This window comes from Plenodomus lingam (assembly GCF_022343315.1).
Source record: "Plenodomus lingam strain CAN1 chromosome Unknown contig_5, whole genome shotgun sequence".
NCBI lineage: Eukaryota > Fungi > Ascomycota > Dothideomycetes > Pleosporales > Leptosphaeriaceae > Plenodomus > Plenodomus lingam.
Genome location: NW_027093957.1, coordinates 989,014 through 1,008,291, shown reverse-complemented (window position 1 = coordinate 1,008,291; position 19,278 = coordinate 989,014). Strand labels below are relative to the sequence as shown.

Here is a 19,278-nt window from a genome sequence, read left to right as displayed (position 1 = left end):
AACCTAAATAGGGTTTACTATACTATATATTCTACTTTTATTTCTACTTCTAGTAATCTACTAGTATTATATAGTACTAACTAGTTTCCTACTAACTATCTAAGTACTTTTACCCCCTCCTTTCTTTAATCTTCTTTATTACCTCTACTACTATATTATTATATTTTATATATATATAGTGTAAGGCTAATCTTTTCTACCCTATTTAGTCTTTATTATATATTATAGTATATAATAGAAATAAAACTCCTTTTTATACTTAATTTAAACCCCTACTATAAAAGTAAACTACTACTTTAGATATATATATAGGACAAAGGCCTATTCCCACTGCGCCATTTAACCAAAAAGCCACGTACAATCTGGTATGCGGTTATTGCGTGATACATGTGATCGCATTGCCGGCCCACTGTACATGCGACATGCAGCCAGCGTTAGTCCGATCAGGTACCTTTCAGTATACTTGACATTTTTCTTGTAATCATGGAGATGTTCCACGGCTTGAATGCCTGAGCCTATGCGCTTGGGATGATAGCGAAGAATAGTTAATTCACGAAAGAATCGGCTGATAAATAGTATCACCCCGAGCGCACAGGCCTAGACATTCAAGCTGTGAGCACCTCCGTAGTGCGTTGTGGGCTCTGACGGTGGCTGAGCACCGAGATTGAAGCCACTACATTCCAATGCATTACATTTTGGCTCATAATATCCCAGACAGTACTGTACCTGCACCGGAGTGTTTCAATACTTTAAATTTTTCTCATAGTAAGTTGACTATAGTCTCGTTTATTTAAAATAGGTGTGTTGCGGTAACAACTGAATTTAGTATACTATATCTCAAAAGCAAGGAATCTGCTCGTGCGCCATGGTCCAGTATCTGGAAAAAATACGGTGAGTGATAAAATATCTATTCTACTACCTGTAAGACCCTACCTCTGTATATGCTCAGCGTTGTCGTCAAATTCGGGAGCTCATCAGTGGGTCTCTGGAACATGAGACACTCTAAAAAAAGACTCTCTGGTCGGACTAAAATCTGCGTGCCTAGCGACCAGGATACAGAAATGTGTGTAGGTATACGGCCGATATCATAATCTCACAACACCCAATTAGGCAACATAAGTAGAGCGATTAATGTGTACGACCTTGGAGGCGCTGCTAGTATAAAATCCTATTCTCCTACACGATTGAGGCCAACCAACTGAAAGAACCTTTGGATTCTATTCTCGATATATAGCAGTTTCTCTACAACCTTCTTGAACGACAAGATTTTTATAAAATATGTTCTTTTCCAAAACTATCCTTACCAGCCTGTTGCTCGCAGCTGGAGCTGTCCATGCTGTCCCTGCCTCTGTCATTGGCTCGCAGCCACAGACATTGGACGCCAGAAAAGCAAACTGCGCTCGATGTGGTGAATTTAACATACCTGTAAGTGAAAAGTCAAATTGCCCCTTGCAAATGCATTGAAGATCCTAACTGGCCATTTCAGTGTCGTCCAGAGCATTGTGTTCACGTTGATTACGTCGGGCTGGGTTGCCGCGCAGAGTTTCAATGTTGGGATGAAATTTAATTGCTCTGTTAGGAGCTGGCCTCAGGCTGAAGGGGTGTTGTTCACATTGTTCACCCGTGTGTCACCTGGGCAATGAAAAGCACGCTTTATGTACTACCTGCGAAAACGCCTCAAATCAACGAGATAGTATGGATGCAAGAATATGAGCGATTTCACTCGTCTATACTCCCTCATTCATGAACATGGATTGTATGCACCTTTTTGCGTAGCACGGTGCGGTCTTTATTTGGTGTGGTAGGAGTAGACATTGTGGTCAAAACATGGAGTCTAGGTCCAGGGGCTAAAGCGTTTGCAAAACTGTGAATTATACGGGATTGATAGTAATTGCGTGTAATGGAAGCATCTCACAAATCAATCAAGGTGAGGCGTTTTGCTCACTCTAATCCTTGGTGACTTTTTGCTGACAGTCTTCCCGGGTATTGATAAATGCGCATGAATGAGAGGTGCAGTAAGCGTGTGTGAGTAAATCCAAATCTCTTTGCGACTACATGTTAATATTCTCTATACTTGGAAAGTGGAAATGTCACCCTACTGGCTTAAATCAAGCTGCCATCGACCATGAATAGCATGATTCACCACAACAAATCGACATTTTCTAATTACCTCTAATACATACTTCTCACGGATTCACACCGTGGTAAACTCTATGCTGTAGAAGTATCAAATGGCAAAGTGGTTGACGAGCATGCGCAGGAAAAGGGGAGATTTCCCACACATCCTTCCATATTGCACACTGTGATGAAGGCGGCCGTACCATGATCCCGAAGCACAACTGTCGTAGTAAAATCGCAAAACACAATGTAGCTCATTAGTAATAAGCTAATTCTCCAACTTCGTGAAAGGTTAACACAATTTCAACAAGAAATTGAAAACGGACAAGGAAGAATATGTGTGTAATTACGAATATTGGCCAGACCGCTGAATAGTCCAAAACTAGACATGATATCACACGCTCTAAGAAGCAGCCTGCACCCTTATCTCAAAGCCCAAGTACGAACAATGGTGCGCAACAAATATGCACATGCAGCGCACGATAGTGTTCCAATGAACGAAGTGAAACCGTGTAAGACAATGTACTGGCCATCCTCAAAGACCAGCCTGCAACGCACAATGCTTTTCAACGCCCTGCGATTGCCACTTCCCACAATTTCCCCAGTAAGCTTCGGACATACCATAATACCCCCCAGTACCGGTAGCCGTGCACAGATTGTCTCAACTGGCCAATATCTGACTTCCCAGTCTAACTTCCATCCCTACCACACCAACCATGTCCCCCACCCGCCAAACCAACCACTATGTACCCTCAATTTCAAAACGCGAAAAAAGTATTTTCCTGGCTGCAAGCCATTGTTTCCACTCAGAGCAGTGTTACTACTGTCACCAGCAACAACAGCAATACCAACAACAGTAGCAACGCTACCAAACACGCGAAAGCGATCAAGAAATATACAAATAAATTAAAAAGTTCTTGTGCGGCGGCTGTGGGTACATGAAGTGGTATGCCGGTGTATGCGGGATTTGTAAGATATGAGTTGGGGGATCGGGAAGTGTTAGGGTGAATAGGGACGAAGGGTGAGGAGCAGAGTTGAGGTTAGTTGCAAGAAGGGACAGACTGACCAAGTACATGAAATTATACAACATACGGTTAAGGATAGGCATGTGCTAGAACAGTATTGAATCCATGGTTATAATTTTATGCACCTGCCTTAATATAGAGTGACTCATCACAACGAATGGCAATCAATACACTTTTTACTAAGCACAGCTGCTTATCTTCTATTCTTCTATTTTCAGCCCCACAATTATTTGATATACGGCTTCAAGCCCCTCAGTCGCTCCATAGCCGTCTCCAGCACATCGTCATTCTTACAAACTGCAAACCGCAGCCAATCCTCCACCATATGGGCATTCTCGGGCGTGACGAACTCGCTCGGTGGTATCGCCGCCACACCGACCTCTGAGATCAAGAACCAGGTAAGTTTAAAGTCCCTCGGCCGATCCGCAACATGAGTCGGAAACTTGTAATCATCGGGGAATTTGACCTTGGCCATGTTGGCCAGGACGAAGTAGCCACCCTCGGGGTTCGAGTAAGGAAGGCCCAGTTCGTCAAAGATAGCTGTGAACTTGTCCATTTTGGCCCTCATTTCCTTTTTGGATTCGTCCCAGAAGTTGTGCGCGTCGGCTTGTTCGAAGCCAACGGCGGTGGCTTCTTGCAGTGGGGATACGCTACTGTAGCAGATTCTAGTGTGTGCTGCCGATACGTATTTAATAAGGTGTTCTGGGCCGATGAGCCAGCCCACGCGCCAACCCGTTGCGTAGAAGTTTTTACCGCCGGAGCCGACCGTCAGTGTAAGCCGTGCAATTTCAGGAGACAGAGTGGCGACGCGAGTGAAGGGGACGTAATAGAGGCGGTCGTAGACTTCGTCGGAGAGGATGATGATGTTGTGTTTTACGCAGATGTCGCCGATGGCCTGCAATTCTTCCTTGGAGAAGACTTTGCCAAGGGGATTGTGCGGTGTGTTGATGACAATCATGCGCGTCTTGGGAGTGATTGCTGCCTCGAATTCTGCAATATCGAGCGTCCATTCTGCGGCCGAAGTAGTCTTCGTGGCGCCGTCTTTTGGAGGGTGCATGGGCACGTAGACGACTTTCCCGCCGGGCATCTCGATGTTGCTGATGTACTGGTCGAAGAAGGGCTCGAAAACTATGACCTCATCGCCCTGCTCCAGGAAGCCCATGAAGGCGCTTAGAATGCCTTCGTTAGCGCCCGTGGTGATTGTGACTTCGGTCTCTGGGTTAATCGTGCGGCCAAAGAAGGGCGAGTAGGCATTGGCAATGGCCTTCTTCAATCGTGGACGGCCCTTTGTGGGAGAGTATTGGTTGCCATCTACGGTATCAAGGGCGGCTTTTGCGGCGTCGAGGATGAACTTGGGAGGGTTGTAGCCAAAGAAGCCCTGGCCCATGTTGACAATGGGTTGGACAGGCGAGGCCGCGGCAGCTTCGTTGACAATGGACCTGGTTACTTAGTACCGGTATGTAGGCTATCGAGCCAATTGACTCACCAGACATCCTGCTTCTGTGTCGCGACTCTCGCCGCTGGTTTCAAGGGGTCTCCTCTGCGGGTAGTAGCAGACATGGCTCGCAGCGGGGTGAGGCTGGCGGGGTGAACGCGGGTGTTGGATCTTAAAAATGGCCTTGCAACCCTATGCATGGCAAGCTGGAGAGTTCACCTACTACCTATTCAAGCTGTAACAAAGGCCACATGACCAAGCGGAGTCGGCAACACTAGGTGGTGGGTATATAAGAGAAATTACAAATGCGTGCTTCACAATCGTTGCCTGTAGTCACTAGGCGGATCCAGACTCCGAACTATGGCCGGTATCGGTACCGGGTAGCGGCCAGTAGGTTCAGCTGATGCGGCCATGCACTACCGTCCAACATTTGAATGAATGTCAGCTGGAGCACTTGGGATTGCCTAGAGAGGAGTTCCAAATCCAGTAGAAAACATATTATTTCTCAAAGTATAAAGTGTCTGAAATGGGATGTGAAGCTGCCAGCCAGGCGAGCAGTGAAGAAAAGATATTGCGACCCCGGCCTCCCCAGCCTTGGCATACGTGATTATGTAACACATATGCATTGCCCTCCAGGGCTGAGTGTGGGGTAGGGTCACATGACATAGGATCCCCGAAAGCTGGACAGTCGCGTTACCCCATAACACGTTCGCGTTCGCGTGCTCGCGTCGCCTGAGTTGCTCCACTCAACGTCCAGCGTCATCGCCAAACTGTACTTGTCACTTGAGCTCACTCTCGCAAATGGTCCTTTGCCCCGTGTGTAGCAAGCCCGTCAAGGATGCCAAGATCAACGAGCATCTCGACAGCGACTGCAATGCCTTCCTCGTCGAGCATGATGCTGCCGACACACCCACATCTACCAAGACTCACAGCTTCTTCACGCCTGGCGCTCGTACTCTGAAGCCGCCAACGGCCATACAGAAAAATGTCCATCCCACATCATCGCCACCGCCTGCACTCCCAATTGGCATGCAGCGAACAGAGCGGCCCATTACGCCCACGGGTACGAAGCGATCGTTTGGCGAGGGGAAAGAGGAACACACCAATAGCGAACAATCGCCCAATGCGCCAAAACGAGCAAGGAGACTGAAGGCGGTAGAGGATGCCATGCCGCTGGCCGAGCGCATGCGACCAAGTGCACTCGACCAAGTCTATGGTCAAGAGTTGGTTGCGCCCGGTGGCGTCCTCAGAGGCATGGTGGACGAGGGCAAGCTGCCCTCCATGGTGCTTTGGGGCCGGCCTGGCACGGGGAAGACGACCATCGCACGACTCATCGCGAACACCTCAGGCGCAAGATACGTTGAAATCAACAGCACGAGTACAAAGCTTGAACAAGTTAGGAAGATCTTCGCAGAGGCTGCCAGTGACCTACAGCTCACAGGGCGCAAGACAATAGTCTTTTGTGACGAGCTGCATCGCTTCTCCAAGACCCAGCAGGATGCCTTTCTTGGGCCAGTGGAATCGGGCACCATAACACTGATAGCTGCCACTACTGAGAACCCCTCTTTTAAAGTCATCTCAGCTCTTCTCTCACGATGCCGCACCTTCACCCTCGACGACCTCAAGGAAGACGATCTTGTACGAATCCTAGAACGAGCCCTGGCCTCGGAGAACTGCACCTCCCCGCTCCTCGACAGGTCCATGTTAACCTATTTTGCCCAATTCTCCGACGGGGACGCCCGTACCGCCCTCAACCTACTCGATCTCGCCATGAACCTCGCCAAGAACCCAGACATGACCAAGGAGAAGATCCAACAAAGCCTCACCAAAACTCTCGTCTACGACCGCGCAGGCGACCAACACTATGACACCATCTCCGCTCTGCACAAATCCATTCGTGGCTCCAACCCAGACGCTGCTCTCTACTATCTCGCCCGCATGCTTGAATCCGGCGAAGACCCACGCTACATTGCGCGTCGCCTCATCGTCGTCGCCTCCGAAGACGTTGGTCTCGCAGACAACACCATGCTCTCCCTCGCAACCGCCACTTACTCTGCCTGCGAGAAAATCGGCATGCCAGAATGCCGCATCAATCTCGCCCACGCCGTCACCGCTCTATCCCTCGCGCCCAAGTCCACACGCGCCTACCGCGGCATGAACAACGCAATGGAAGCGCTAAAAGAGCCCGGTGTTGCGGCCCTCCCGATACCGCATCACTTGAGGAATGCGCCCACGAGGTTGATGAAAGACATGGGGTATGGGGAGGGCTACAAATATAATCCCCACTTTCTGGATGGCAAGGTCAAACAGGAATACCTCCCCGAAGCCCTCAAAGGGCGCTTCTTTTTGGAGGATCTCGATCTTGGTAGTAAGATTGATGCAGACCTTGTGGACGAAGATGAATTAGTTCCCGAGATTGACGACTAGCATTCTTCATATGTGTATGTCTATGTACATGTATTGTTGTCAGCGGGAGGAGGATACGAATATATATCAGTGTGCAAACGGTAAGTAAGGCTCTGGAATTCTCTCCAGAAAGGAAAAAAGAGCTTGGATATGAGATTGAAACATCGTCTACTGGCGGCGCGTCGTACATGTTATCTTTTTGCTGTAATTTTTTCTCTCGTCTCTTTATTTTGCCATATTTCTCTGTTGCATAGCATAGCGAGATCAAAATATGATACCCCGGCCTTGCATAGCATGGCATAGCATCGCAAAACTGACTGTTTATTCCCACAGTTCCCAAAAGCTACATTCCCCTTCCCCTCATATCCTACCCTCGTTATCATCTCCATCACACAACCAACCAACTCCCCGTGTTTTACCCGGGTTACGCCACCAACACACCATCACCTTCTCCCCCTCACCCTGCCATTCCCGGCTCGTTGCTTGTCGTGCAAAGACAAAACCTGGCAAGTGGGCGTTTGCTTACACCCCGTGACACACCCTGCAGCAACGCCTGGCGCCACAAGATTGAATGAACGCTCCTTCCTCTCTTAACCTCCATCTTTCGCCGTATACCCTCCACTCATTCCTCACATGCAGGCTTCGGAATATACCCACTGATTTCTTGTTCGCTGTCTTTTACTCGGCTCTTACTCGTGCACTCACTCACTTGCACACTCATACTCCTGCACTGTTACACAAACTCCCTCTCCCACTCCCAAGGTCCCTCCCCATCAACTCAAACTCCCAACATACCCAAAATACAATGTTCGACAACTACATCGTCATAATCTTCTTCATCCTCAGCTCCATCCTGGGCCACAAACTGCTCCATCGCGTCATCAAGACGCCAGCGCAGTACGAGAGGCCTGAGATTAGGGATGCTAGGGATGCGAGGGCCAGGTTGCGGGCGTAGGTGTGTGTATTCGTGGGTGGCTGTTGTGGGGGAATATTGTTATTCGCGGTCATAGGGGTTAAAGAGCAGTTGGGATGCGAAAGGGAGTGGGGGAACGTGTTGCTTGCTTTCTTGAATCGGGCATGTTTACTTGTTTATTCATCTAGTAGGAGGGCATCTTGACTAATGGCTATAGCAGTGGACATCAGCGTACTTGAAACGGTCATTTGAGCTTGCGATTCCGATTTCGACTCAGGCGACCTCATAGCACGGCGAGCCTACTCAGCCAGACTTGGATTTCTTCATCGCAACACGGCCATCATTGCCCTTCTTCTGGGTTGCCGGATTATCGGCCATCTTCTTCGCTGCCGTCTTGTTGGCCACCTTCCTCCCTACCGTCTTCTTAACTCTCTTCTTCACGGCCGTCTTCTTGGCCCCTTTCGTTGTTGGATCACACTCAGGACACAACCAATCCTCGGGCGCATCGCGGATACCAAGACAACGCGCATGGTACCATTTCACAGGGCACTTGTCTTCGTTCGCACAGCATATCATCAGCAAGCCGTCATCAGGCTGGCGACATGAACACCATGGCTTTGTAGGATCACCATCTTCTTCTTTCTCTCCTTCCTGTGCTGAGATATCGGGCGGTGGTGTCAGCTGCGCAGGTTCAGCGTTGTGAACCTCAACATGATCATTTTCAGGCCCTTTCCTCCCCATGGGCAGCTCAGGAGTCGGCATCCTCAGTACAGAATGTCGCTTTCCCTTGATCACCGGTGGTACATACATCCCCTCGTCACGCTGGTCCAACATGGCCTCCCACTCCTCCTCTTGCATGAAAACCCCATCTACAAGTCGTCCCTCCTCAATCCAATACTTCTGTGCCAAACGACCCGCGTCATCTAGCAATTCGAGACTACGCTCCTCGGCCTTTGAGCCACTATGCTTCGCCAAGAAGGCTCGAGCTGACAAGGTCATTGCATGAGAAGCCTCCCCAAGACACGTATACCCGCCCGAGAATTGTTTCTTTGTCTCAACGTCCTCACCATCTTTCGGATGGAGGGAGAAGTAAATGCCATAGTGTCTTGGTGCGACCATGGGAGCTGCGCCACGTTGCCACAGTGGATCGCCGACCTCGTCGAAGTCGGTGAAGTGGATGGGAGAGATGTCGTAGCGGAGTTGGATGTAATGTTTGCTATCGAGGATTTCGTAGATATTGTATGTGGTATGCTCTTCGGTGGCGCCCCAGCGGGGATTGGCATTGATGAGTAGAAGAGCATGGTTACGCATGAAGTCGTGAGCGTCATCGCGAGTTTTTGATGTGGTGATGAGTTTGGCACCTTCTTGACCAGAACCTTCGAGGATATTGTGCTGGTAGACACCATAGGTGGGCGGTTGTGTCAGATATCCGGTGGCAGGTTCTGCGGGCTGCGATTGGAGCGTGGCTACCTGTTTGCCATCCCGCTCATTGCTTGGGGACGGCGAAATAGAAAGTTTCCTCTTCATTAGAATGAATGGGAGAACTGTATAAGACGGGTGCTCGAGAGATCACGCTTGGTTGAGCAGTTAGATGATTTGAAAAGACGGTAGTGGTGGTTGTGGCTTGACAATGAAGACGCGAAAATAAAAGCTGGTATGTTTGCACAAAAGGCTAGGTGAAGTCACCAATTCTTGTTCCGACAACGTATACGAGCGGGTTCACCGAATTCACCGCATCACTTTGCGGTGAACCTATCGGTGAGCTTAGCTGCGGCGGCGAGGAACCATTGGTGAACATGAGGTTTTGGTGTAAATTGCCTTCCAGGACCTCACAGAGAAGACGATGATTGCGCGGACGTAATGGATTTGATCCTCCTGTGATAAAACAACACCCCACGCCTTACAATGCTGCCCTCTTTTCGATATGCGCGCTTGATACTTAAGCGCAGCTTCCAAACCTTCATGCTTGAACTTCCGCTTCGACTGCCCTAACGTGGTCTGCCGTGGTACGGCCAAGGCCCTCCTTTGCATAAAAGTCCATGGGATACAAATTCTTCTTTTCTCTCTCTTGTATCTTTCCTTTTGTTCCATCCTCATTGAGCCATGGCGCGTCTCGCACACCAAGCGTGACAAGGGCTTCGTACGGACTGAGAAGAGGTCGTGGGAACGCGTAGCCCCAGTCGATGCTCAGTCTAGGGCATGCGATTTGCACCCATGCCTCAACGTCTGACATCATGGCTAATTTTCCTGGGAAGATTTCTGACATGAGTAAGTTGACGGACTTGATGCCTTGCCGTGCAAGCTCGCTCTCGATGAGTGCTAATGTGTGGGGGTTTCCTTGACGGCCCAAGGATCCCAAGATAATGCCCCATGTCCGAGCTTTCCGAGCTGTGAGAATCGCTGTCCGACGGAGATCGTACAGCGAATCGTGTTCGTAGACTTCGTGCGTGAGACGGCGAGAATATGGATCATAACGGTAGGCAGGCAGTGAAGGGTTCGCGATCATGGCGCTTTCTAGGTGGAAGCGGCCGTCACCCAGATACAGTATCAGGTCTGGAACCTCCTCCTCTTTACCTCTAGCATTAAGTTGCCCTGGTTTGATGGCCATAGATGGAGATGTGCAGCCAAGGATCTCTCCTTTGGACAGAGGTGCGATTTGCGGGACTATGGGGGTATAACCTTCCCGTCGCAATATTGGCACGATGCCGTGTATGGTTGCATTGAATTGTATAGTACCAACGAGTGCAATGGTTTTGCCTACGGGAAAGTTCTCTGTGATGGTGTTGATGAGGTGTTCCGTGTCGATGCTGATGGAGACAAAAATGTACAGTGTCGCAATCTTGGTCACGGCTACTGGTATGAGGCAGCTGTGCGCATAATGAATGAGGAGATCGCATCCCAGCGCTCGTGCTGTATAGTCATCGATGCAGCATGCGCCATAGGTGACATCGCCCATTATCAGTGTCGAGGTACCGGGACAGAATCGGGTGAGGATATCGGATATGGTCGTGGCGAACAGCAGCAGTCCTTCAGGAAACTGCAATGCGATCGACTTGGCGCCCGATGTTCGTATGCGGTGTATGCATTTGTGAATCTCGAAATTGTAGTTTGGAGGGAGGAGCGCAATCGCGTCGTTGATTTCCGGGTCGTGGAGTATGGCATCAGGAATCGCATTCAACGCGCGCGCAGCACGGCGGGGTTGAGCGACTATGCAGAAGTTAGATCTTATTTATTTGACTGCATTTTATTAAAGGCATCTCACACCTTGTATCGCACTCGAGTCTTCGATATTCGCATTTGGGTCGGCCGCCGCATCTTGGCCAGTCCTCTCCGCCGTCTTCCTGCCCACGAACCGCCGCTTTGGTTGCTTTTGTACGGGCACAGTGACCTCAGCAATGTCTACCTCCGCTTCAGGTCCTAAGTTTGTTGCTGCTCGGTCGTCCTCCATGTTGTGTGCGGGGAGGAGGGGGATGTGACGCGCGGGGTTGAAGGTGGGATGAATATTCCGCCGACAACTTTTTTCGGGCCCTGCGTGATGACGTTCCACCTTTGCCACGAGCTAACCTTAACAGCAATCGCACCCTTTCTCTACTTCCTTTACTCATCTTCAGACTGCTCACTTGTTTCATGTGAAGTATTTCCTCAATCTCGCACAATTCCCACATGACATTCATCTTGCCCAACCGAATGCACACTTCGGGTCATTCCGTATCCATACGTCGCACTTTGCAACGATGCACGAACAACAAAGACAGTCGAAAACATTTCAATTATTGCTAGACAGTGATTGTTTAGTAAGTACCTCCATATGCTGCTAACGCATATGATTATGTACCTCTATCCACACGCTCACCAACAATACCAACCCATTCTTCATCCATCTCCAAAAAACTTAGCATATCATCTGCACCTGCACTTTCCGAAGCCCAATGCTCATATATACTCACGCCATCCCCACGCATGGCATTCACAATATCCCCAATCGTCGCCTTGTAATCATCGAAGCGCTTCTCAAACACATCTCCAGCTCTTCCCCGAGCCACAAACCTCTCACGCGCCAAGTCTCTGTCCACTGCCATGATGAGAGCAATGGCCGTATTAGGTTCCCACAAACCTCTCGAACTCTCCTTGAACGCTTCCCAACGATCTACCTGCCTCGGAAACCCATCGATCAAGATCTTGACATGCTTGGGATCCGTGCCCTCGGGAAATATGCGCTCTTTGACGTACATCGGCGTCTGATGCACTGGGCCCAGCGTTCCGGCTCGGACGCTCTTTGTGAAGATTTCGAGCTCCGAGGCTGAGAATTTGGGCTTGATGCGCGCGGCGTTGCCGGTAGGTTGTGAAGAAACGAGGGAGCGCATCTCATCCCCTATGGAGAAGTGATCGAGATTATACCCTGCAGTGATGGCTTCGCACAGCGTGCTTTTGCCTGCTGCGGGTGGGCCGAGGACGAAGATGAGCAAGGGGCCTGTTGACGGAGTTTTGAAACCGGAGGCTGACGGTGCCAATGCCATGGAGATCTTGCTGATATATTTTCGAGTACAGAGTTGCCGCAGACGCAGTTGTCTCAATTCCGTATTTTATCTTTATCAAAATTAGTGGGAGAAATAGATTGCTCATTGTACCACCTTGCAAGATATCATGTCGGTCTACTTCACAGTCAGGTACTCGCGTGGGCTTTTCCTCCTTCAATGTCTTAGATTCTTGCTCGTGACCCAAACAGCCATTGCTCCTCATTGGACAACAACCAGGCACTGGCGACCTCCGCTCTTCATTGGTGACGAGGCAGCAGGAACATTACTATGGTATCGTGTAAATTCTCTGAATGATGCACAACTCTCAAGGACAAGTCATCATTGCCGGATGACTGATTGGAAATACTGACCCGTCTCTTCTTAGTGCATGCTCGAATCTGACCTCGAAGCTCAACATTCTCATCCACACACACTTCAAGGCAATTGATACTTTGTTGAAACTGCCCAAATACCATATCATAAAATATTTGAACGAGTGTATAATGTCCTACGGAGTGGCACGATGGTGCGGTGGAAAATCGCATGAGACAATAGAAAGAACCGGACTCGGTGCCTATCCTACACGAAGCAAAGAGTCATCAAATGCGTGTGTCGACATCGTCCTCTTTAGCTTGCACCTCTGCTTCTCGATCCCATACTTTATGTCCCGCAATCCAAGTTTGCAACGCCTCCCCCCGCTCACTCAGCACCGTCAGATCCGCCCTTCTCCCCTCCTTCAACACGCCTCTTCCACCCTGTCCATCGATACCCATGAATGCCGCAACGTTTTCCGTCACCGTTCCTACTGCCTCTGCAATCCCACACCCGGACCAGTTCATCAAGTTCCTCACACTCTCTTGTAGCGGTATGCAGCCTCCGATGAGTGTATCAGTCCCCTTGATCGTGGCCCTCGCGCCCTTCTTGTCTTGCTCAAAGGGAATCTGTGCATGGCCAGGATATCTCCCATCCTCCAGCGACGCAAGCTCAATGCTGTCAGTGACGAGGATTGAGCGTTGGGGGTTACTGCGGTACAGTAGGTTGACAGTATTAGGATGCAGGTGCTGTCCATCCGCAATAATCGTGTAATAAGGAACCCTCTCATCAGTCCTCGGAAGCGCAACAAGACCCGCTAATCCGGGCTCCCGCGAACCAAACGCCGGCATCGCATTGAGCGTATGCGTTAGCCCTGTTGCTCCTGCTTGGAGACCCGCGAGGCCCTGCTCGTAAGTTGCGGTGGAGTGGCCCATGGATACCTTGATGCCTTGGGATGTCAAGGTGCGCGTTAGGGCGTCTGAGGCGGGCAGTTCAGGAGCCAGAGTGACGAGTTTGATGGAAGTGCGAAGATTGGAGGAGCCGTATATGGTGCTGGGGGAAGTGGAAGAGGGATGGAGGAGAGAGGCGTTGTGGGCGCCTTTCTTCGTAGGATGTAGGTATGGGCCTTCTGCATGGGCGCCGAGGAGGGAGGCAGAAGAGGGTATGGAGCGGGGGGTGAGAGAGGGGAGGATCTGGGTGGGTGTAAGTATCGACTTTGCTATGTATGCTTTGTCTGCATCAGGCCATGGACTTTGATCTTCTGCAAAGAACAGCGATATGATCATTCGAGCACATTTTAGCATGTAACATAGCTTTACATGAAGATGCCCTCTTTACCTACTCGTTGAAATTCCTCCGCTTTCACGGTCGGTATCGTCGCCCAGAAAGCAGTCACACCTTGGGTTGCGTAGTACCTCGCAAGGTCGTCGAGTTCCTTGCAATAGCTCTTCTCATCCTCATAGTGGGTGAAGTGGAATCCATTGGCACCGTTGGTATGAAGTTCGAGGAATCCTGGGGCGATGATATTGTCTTCCAAGTCTATTGCTTCACCCCCAATATATCCTTCTCGCTTCAGTATCAAGCCCGTCTCGTCGGAGATGACGAGGTGGTCATCGACAAGCCTGCCATTGAGAATGTAGCGACAGTTTGTGAAGAGGGTGAACCAGCCTGACATGATGCGAGAGGTGGGCCCGTCAACAAAAAGGGCCGATACCGTACTCTCCACCTTGGTCTGTGGTAGTGGGTTATTCCGGTAGGCAGCCTGAAGTGCTAAGTTAGTACAAACAAGTGTGTGGATAGCCACCTATCTGTCTAGTAGCTACACATGGGCCTGGCTGATGCAATCGTGAATCGTGATCCAATCCACATCGGGACATACGGTAACAAGGCTGACCCGCCGGAGAGGCTTGGATGGTGATTGGACCAAATGCCGGCCTGTAGCGATCGCCGTCATCGTCATTGTCGATCGCAGAATGATTGTCTTTACCCAAACCTCCCATGTGTGCACACCAGCGGTTTTTGTTACTGTTGACAATATCCAGCCACAGTGGGGTTTCTCGAGTGCATAGCATACATGACTGTTCCCTGCCCGTGTTCCCGGCCGCAAGCAAGTGACAAGTGCGACCTGTGCTGGCGTAGACGGTAACGCGGCTTGCCAGGAACGCCCAAGCAACTAACGTTACGTCATGGTCCGAAATGGCGTTGCACATCCCCGCCGCTGCCTTTGATGGCCGCTATTACCTGCTTTCACGTCCTAGGCAAGGAGGGGGATCCTCTTTAGTTTTGGATCCATTGATCTTCCTCTCTACTCGCAGACAGTACAGTGCACTATCTATTCGCAGTACTTTTGATCATCCTTCTGAGTGAGGCTCAGTCAACTCTCATACAGGTCCTCAGAACAGAGAGTACGAGCCTTGCGACATGGCGGACCAACAGACGCAGCACGTCCCGGGAGGGCATTATTCTGGCCACAATCCCATTCCCACAGTGAAGCAGTTTGTCGAAAATCTAGACAAGGACAAGAAAAACCGCGACAGGCAGATAGATGCCTCGATCAAGCAGACGTCCTCGTCTCAACCGCACAAGGCAGTACCCGAGAGGCAAGTCAAAGGAACCGAGACCACAGTCACAGATCCCACCACGGGCAATGAAGTAGTCATTGCCGATGTCAGCAAGGAGATGATGAACGAGGTGGAGGATCCACATCTAGTTGTGCCCAATGCCAATCTGGACAAGTCCACAGTACGTACATGATGCTCATTGATTTCTCAGACCAACCGCTGACATCTCCTAGCCCATCAAGACCGATCCTTCACAGTCGCTTGAAGACTACAAGCATAACCAGGATGTTACAGCACCACCTGACCCCGTCGCAGAAGGCACGACATCCGACGTACCCATTCACGGCGAGAAGACTAATGTCCTTTTCCACCCAACACCCTCCGTCAGCTTTGAGCCCATGTTCGCTTCATTGGAGAAGCGTGCTAATATATTGTGCGCTGGCATACTCATTACGACAGTCGTAGTAGGCAAGATGTTTGGCGGAGCACTCAAGGGCTTAATTCCGCTCGGCATGTGCTTATCATCCGGTGTCTTTCTCTGGATGAAGGAAGTGGTACGCAGCGGAAGAGAAGTGGAGTGGGACTCCGAGCAGGTTCGAGGACAAATGGTGCGTGTTTTATAGGGAGACTACCGAGATCTTCCCACTGACTCCCCCAGGCGACCCTGAATCTACTACCAGAATCAGTTGAATGGATGAACACGTTACTTGGCATAATTTGGGGCCTGATTAATCCCGATATGTTTCAAGGTGTCGCTGATACCCTCGAGGATGTCATGCAGGCTTCTGTTCCAGGCATCATCGAGAATGTTCGTGTCGCGGAGATCAATCAGGGCAGCAATCCATTGCGCATTCTCAGTCTGCGTGCCCTTCCCGATACGCACATGAAGGAAATGAAGCAAGCTATACACGAGGAGAACAAGAAGACCAAGGATCCACAAGAGGCTGCTGCGGATGAAGAGGGAGGTGATTTTTACAACCTCGAGGTTTCTTTTGCATACCATGCTAAACCCAGCGGCAAGCGTGCCTCCGACAAGGCGCGGAACATGCACATGCAGTTGGTCTTCTACCTTGGGATTAAGGGTCTCTTCGGTGTACCACTTCCCATCTTCGTCGAATTACAGGGCTTGGTTGGCACTGTACGCCTGCGCATGAACATGACACCTGAACCACCATTCTTGAAGAATTTGACATTTACTCTCATGGGCGCACCGCAAGTAACAGCAGGCTGTACTCCCATGATGGAGAAGGGCGTGAACATCCTTAACCTTCCCTTGATCAGCAATTTTGTCAACTATGCTATCAAAGCAGCAGCAAGTAGTACGTTTCTCACTCTTTCTGGATTGTCGCAGAGAATGATGGACTAATAGACTTTAGTGTATGTCGCACCCAAGTCCATGTCGATTGATATGAGAGCGATCTTGCAAGGAGATTCTGTCCAGAAGGACACGGAAGCTCTCGGTGTACTCTGGATCAGAATACACCGCGCCGTTGGCTTGAGCAGACAAGATCGCCGTGGATCAAAGCATGGAGGCAGCGACCCATATATTACCATTGCCTTCTCCAAGTACGGAAAGCCAATGTACTGCACTCGGGTTATCACAGACGATCTTAACCCTATCTGGGAGGAAACAGCTGCTGTGCTTGTCGGTCCAGAGCTGATTAAGGCGAACGAGAACCTCAGTGTCGAGCTTTGGGATTCTGATCGACACACTTCTGACGATATTGTTGGCAAGGTCGAGATCTCTATGCAGAAGATGATCCAACACCCTGGAAAGATGTATCCACAAACATCCAAGCTCGCAGGTATGGATGCAGACAGTGAGATGCCCGGAGAGCTCCACTGGGAAGTTGGTTATTTTGGCAAGCCCAAGTTCAGGAAGGAGATGAGGACTGATGGTAAGAACAAGGCTCTTCCCGATGAGCTTAAGGACGACCCACGACTCCAGGACGACAAGGGCGTGATCAATGATGAAGAGCAGGATGCGGTTATGCACACTCCTCCGGATCCGCTATGGCCCAGTGGTATCTGCAGTGTAGTCATACACCAGATCGTGAACCTCGAGCTTGAGAACATCAAGGGCACTTCAGGCAAGTTCAAGGGCCGTGAGTACGAGCCTGCGAAGCCCTATGGTGAGGGTAAAGAAGAGACTGGCGGTGATCTTCCCACCAGTTATTGCACCATCCTGTATAACGACGAACTCGTTTATCGTACGCGTGCGAAGGCAGTATCATCTCAGCCAATCTTCAATGCTGGTACAGAGCGTTTCATTCGCGACTGGCGGTCTGGAATCATCACTGTCACCGTGCGCGACTCGCGCAACCGCGAACACGATCCGATTCTAGGTGTTGTTCCCCTCAAGTTATCCGACATCCTGGAAACATCGTCTCAGGTCACACGCTGGTACCCGCTAGATGGTGGTATTGGCTTCGGCCGCATACGCATCTCACTCCTGTTCCGAAGTATCGAAACTCGTCTGCCTCCTCAGATGCTGGGATGGGACGTTGGTACTTTTGAGTTCAGGTCCAAGCGCATCCTTGCCTTGAACTATGAGCACGCTCCTAAGCTTCGCCTGCGGACGGGTGGCAGTACTGGTAAGATCAGTCGCAGCCATGTCAAAAAGCTCGACGAAGGTGATGGCTACTACTTTGATCTTGAGGAACACGACGGACGAAACAACGTTCGACTCCCTGTGAAGCATCGCTACAGATCACCCATTGTGTTTGAATTCCACATCGCCAATCACCGCAAGGCCGATGCATACGCTGTTATCTGGCTGCAGCATTTCATCGATAACGAGGATACTGATATCAACATTCCGATCTGGAAGACTGCCAATCCTGCGCGCCTGACGCAAAATTACATCACTGAAGATAACTGCGGCCAAGAGCCAGGACTCGAAGACCTTAAGGAGGTTGGACGTCTCCAGTTCCGTGCCCGCTTCAAGGCCGGTACAGATGAATCTCATGGTGAATTCGTGACTGACAACGAGACACGTGAGACCTACGAGACCTGGGAGGCTTGCGTCACTGAAGGCGTGCGAAATCGCAAGGTTGAAAAGGAGCTACCAGAGCGTATCCAGCAATTACATGAAGATTCATTGACAGCTGGGCGCGACATCCTCAAAAATGCAGACGAGGAAGAGAAGAGAAAGTGGCTTGCTAGGGACGGACAGGACTGGTCTGGCGCATTTGGCGATAATCCGAAGGCTTACATGAACACCAAGGGCAAGAAGAGGCGAGAACCTGGCCAAGAGGAGCCACTTCACGACCGCTATCATCCTTCTGATAATGAAGAAAACGATGATGACGACGACGATAACTCCGAATCGTCGTCCGATCTCGGGGTCAAAGACGCAAACACTGTTGGCAACGCACCGCACATGAGTGGCAAGGACGGCAAGGGCGGTCAGACGCCGGTCAATGGCATCCACCACCAGGCCACAGACTTGTCGCCAACAGGCGACCCTCGTGCTTCACATTCTACAGCAAGAACGGACACGACTTTCCAAACAAGCACGACCTCGTCGTCGAGCAAGGACATCAACAAGCAGAACAAGCGTGCAGAGGAGCGGAAACATCGAGGTCTGATGCAGTGGAAGCCAGCACGGAATGCGCGGTTTGCAAAGAACCAGGCCTCACTCGGTCTGTCTAAGCTTAAGAAGAAGGTTACTGGTGGCTTGGAGGGACGGCAGCCAGGTGTTGAAACTGGTATGTGTTTGAATGTTGTAAATTTGTGAGCTTATACTGACGTGCGAATAGAAACGGGGACTTAGTAATGGGGGTTGCGAACGGAGACAATGATAGGACATCAGACGCCTTATGTGGTTACATGAAGATCACGAGACAATGGTGTACGGCGTTGGCATAAAAGGCGTTATCTTGATATTCATCATGTCAGTGGTGAGTGCAGGTGGGACCGTTGGTGCTATTCTCAGAAGGAAATAATTTTTGGACTCTTACATGGCCCACTGTCGGCTGGCAGAACAAAA

At 50.3% G+C, this 19,278-nt stretch overlaps 9 protein-coding genes across 9 annotated transcripts; 3 read left to right on the top strand and 6 right to left on the bottom strand.

Annotated features, from left to right (window-relative positions):
• Positions 1-1,278: 1,278 nt before the first annotated feature.
• On the top strand, positions 1,279-1,567 carry IAQ61_008988 (uncharacterized protein; the record flags this gene model as incomplete). Its single annotated transcript, XM_003836592.2, has 2 exons — positions 1,279-1,425; positions 1,487-1,567. 2 exons carry the CDS (start codon positions 1,279-1,281, stop codon positions 1,565-1,567), a joined length of 228 nt encoding a protein of 75 aa, XP_003836640.2.
• Positions 1,568-3,081: 1,514 nt separating this feature from the next.
• On the bottom strand, positions 3,082-5,106 carry IAQ61_008987 (uncharacterized protein). Its single transcript, XM_003836591.2, has 2 exons — positions 4,630-5,106; positions 3,082-4,582 (listed from the first exon to the last, which is right to left on the bottom strand). Exons 1-2 carry the CDS (start codon positions 4,776-4,778, stop codon positions 3,370-3,372), a joined length of 1,362 nt encoding a protein of 453 aa, XP_003836639.2. The 5' UTR covers positions 4,779-5,106; the 3' UTR covers positions 3,082-3,369.
• A 273-nt stretch (positions 5,107-5,379) lies between these two features.
• IAQ61_008986 (uncharacterized protein) lies at positions 5,380-7,005 on the top strand (the record flags this gene model as incomplete). The annotated part of the gene is made up of 1 exon (XM_003836590.1): positions 5,380-7,005. The coding sequence occupies one exon, from the start codon at positions 5,380-5,382 to the stop codon at positions 7,003-7,005; it is 1,626 nt and encodes a 541-aa protein (XP_003836638.1).
• A 795-nt stretch (positions 7,006-7,800) lies between these two features.
• IAQ61_008985 (uncharacterized protein) lies at positions 7,801-7,992 on the bottom strand (the record flags this gene model as incomplete). Its single annotated transcript, XM_066098208.1, has 1 exon — positions 7,801-7,992. One exon carries the CDS (start codon positions 7,990-7,992, stop codon positions 7,801-7,803), a length of 192 nt encoding a protein of 63 aa, XP_065951847.1.
• A 208-nt stretch (positions 7,993-8,200) lies between these two features.
• On the bottom strand, positions 8,201-9,424 carry IAQ61_008984 (uncharacterized protein; the record flags this gene model as incomplete). Its single annotated transcript, XM_003836588.1, has 1 exon — positions 8,201-9,424. One exon carries the CDS (start codon positions 9,422-9,424, stop codon positions 8,201-8,203), a length of 1,224 nt encoding a protein of 407 aa, XP_003836636.1.
• Positions 9,425-9,857: 433 nt separating this feature from the next.
• On the bottom strand, positions 9,858-11,345 carry DPH1 (Diphthamide biosynthesis protein 1; the record flags this gene model as incomplete). The annotated part of the gene is made up of 2 exons (XM_003836587.2): positions 9,858-11,104; positions 11,162-11,345. The coding sequence occupies 2 exons, from the start codon at positions 11,343-11,345 to the stop codon at positions 9,858-9,860; spliced, it is 1,431 nt and encodes a 476-aa protein (XP_003836635.2).
• A 379-nt stretch (positions 11,346-11,724) lies between these two features.
• Positions 11,725-12,414, bottom strand: IAQ61_008982 (uncharacterized protein; the record flags this gene model as incomplete). Its single annotated transcript, XM_066098207.1, has 1 exon — positions 11,725-12,414. One exon carries the CDS (start codon positions 12,412-12,414, stop codon positions 11,725-11,727), a length of 690 nt encoding a protein of 229 aa, XP_065951846.1.
• A 599-nt stretch (positions 12,415-13,013) lies between these two features.
• On the bottom strand, positions 13,014-14,012 carry IAQ61_008981 (uncharacterized protein; the record flags this gene model as incomplete). Its single annotated transcript, XM_003836586.2, has 1 exon — positions 13,014-14,012. One exon carries the CDS (start codon positions 14,010-14,012, stop codon positions 13,014-13,016), a length of 999 nt encoding a protein of 332 aa, XP_003836634.2.
• A 996-nt stretch (positions 14,013-15,008) lies between these two features.
• On the top strand, positions 15,009-19,062 carry IAQ61_008980 (uncharacterized protein; the record flags this gene model as incomplete). Its single annotated transcript, XM_066098206.1, has 5 exons — positions 15,009-15,468; positions 15,521-15,895; positions 15,946-16,606; positions 16,664-18,997; positions 19,049-19,062. The coding sequence occupies exons 1-5, from the start codon at positions 15,148-15,150 to the stop codon at positions 19,060-19,062; spliced, it is 3,705 nt and encodes a 1,234-aa protein (XP_065951845.1). The 5' UTR covers positions 15,009-15,147.
• Between the last annotated feature and the right edge of the window lie 216 nt (positions 19,063-19,278).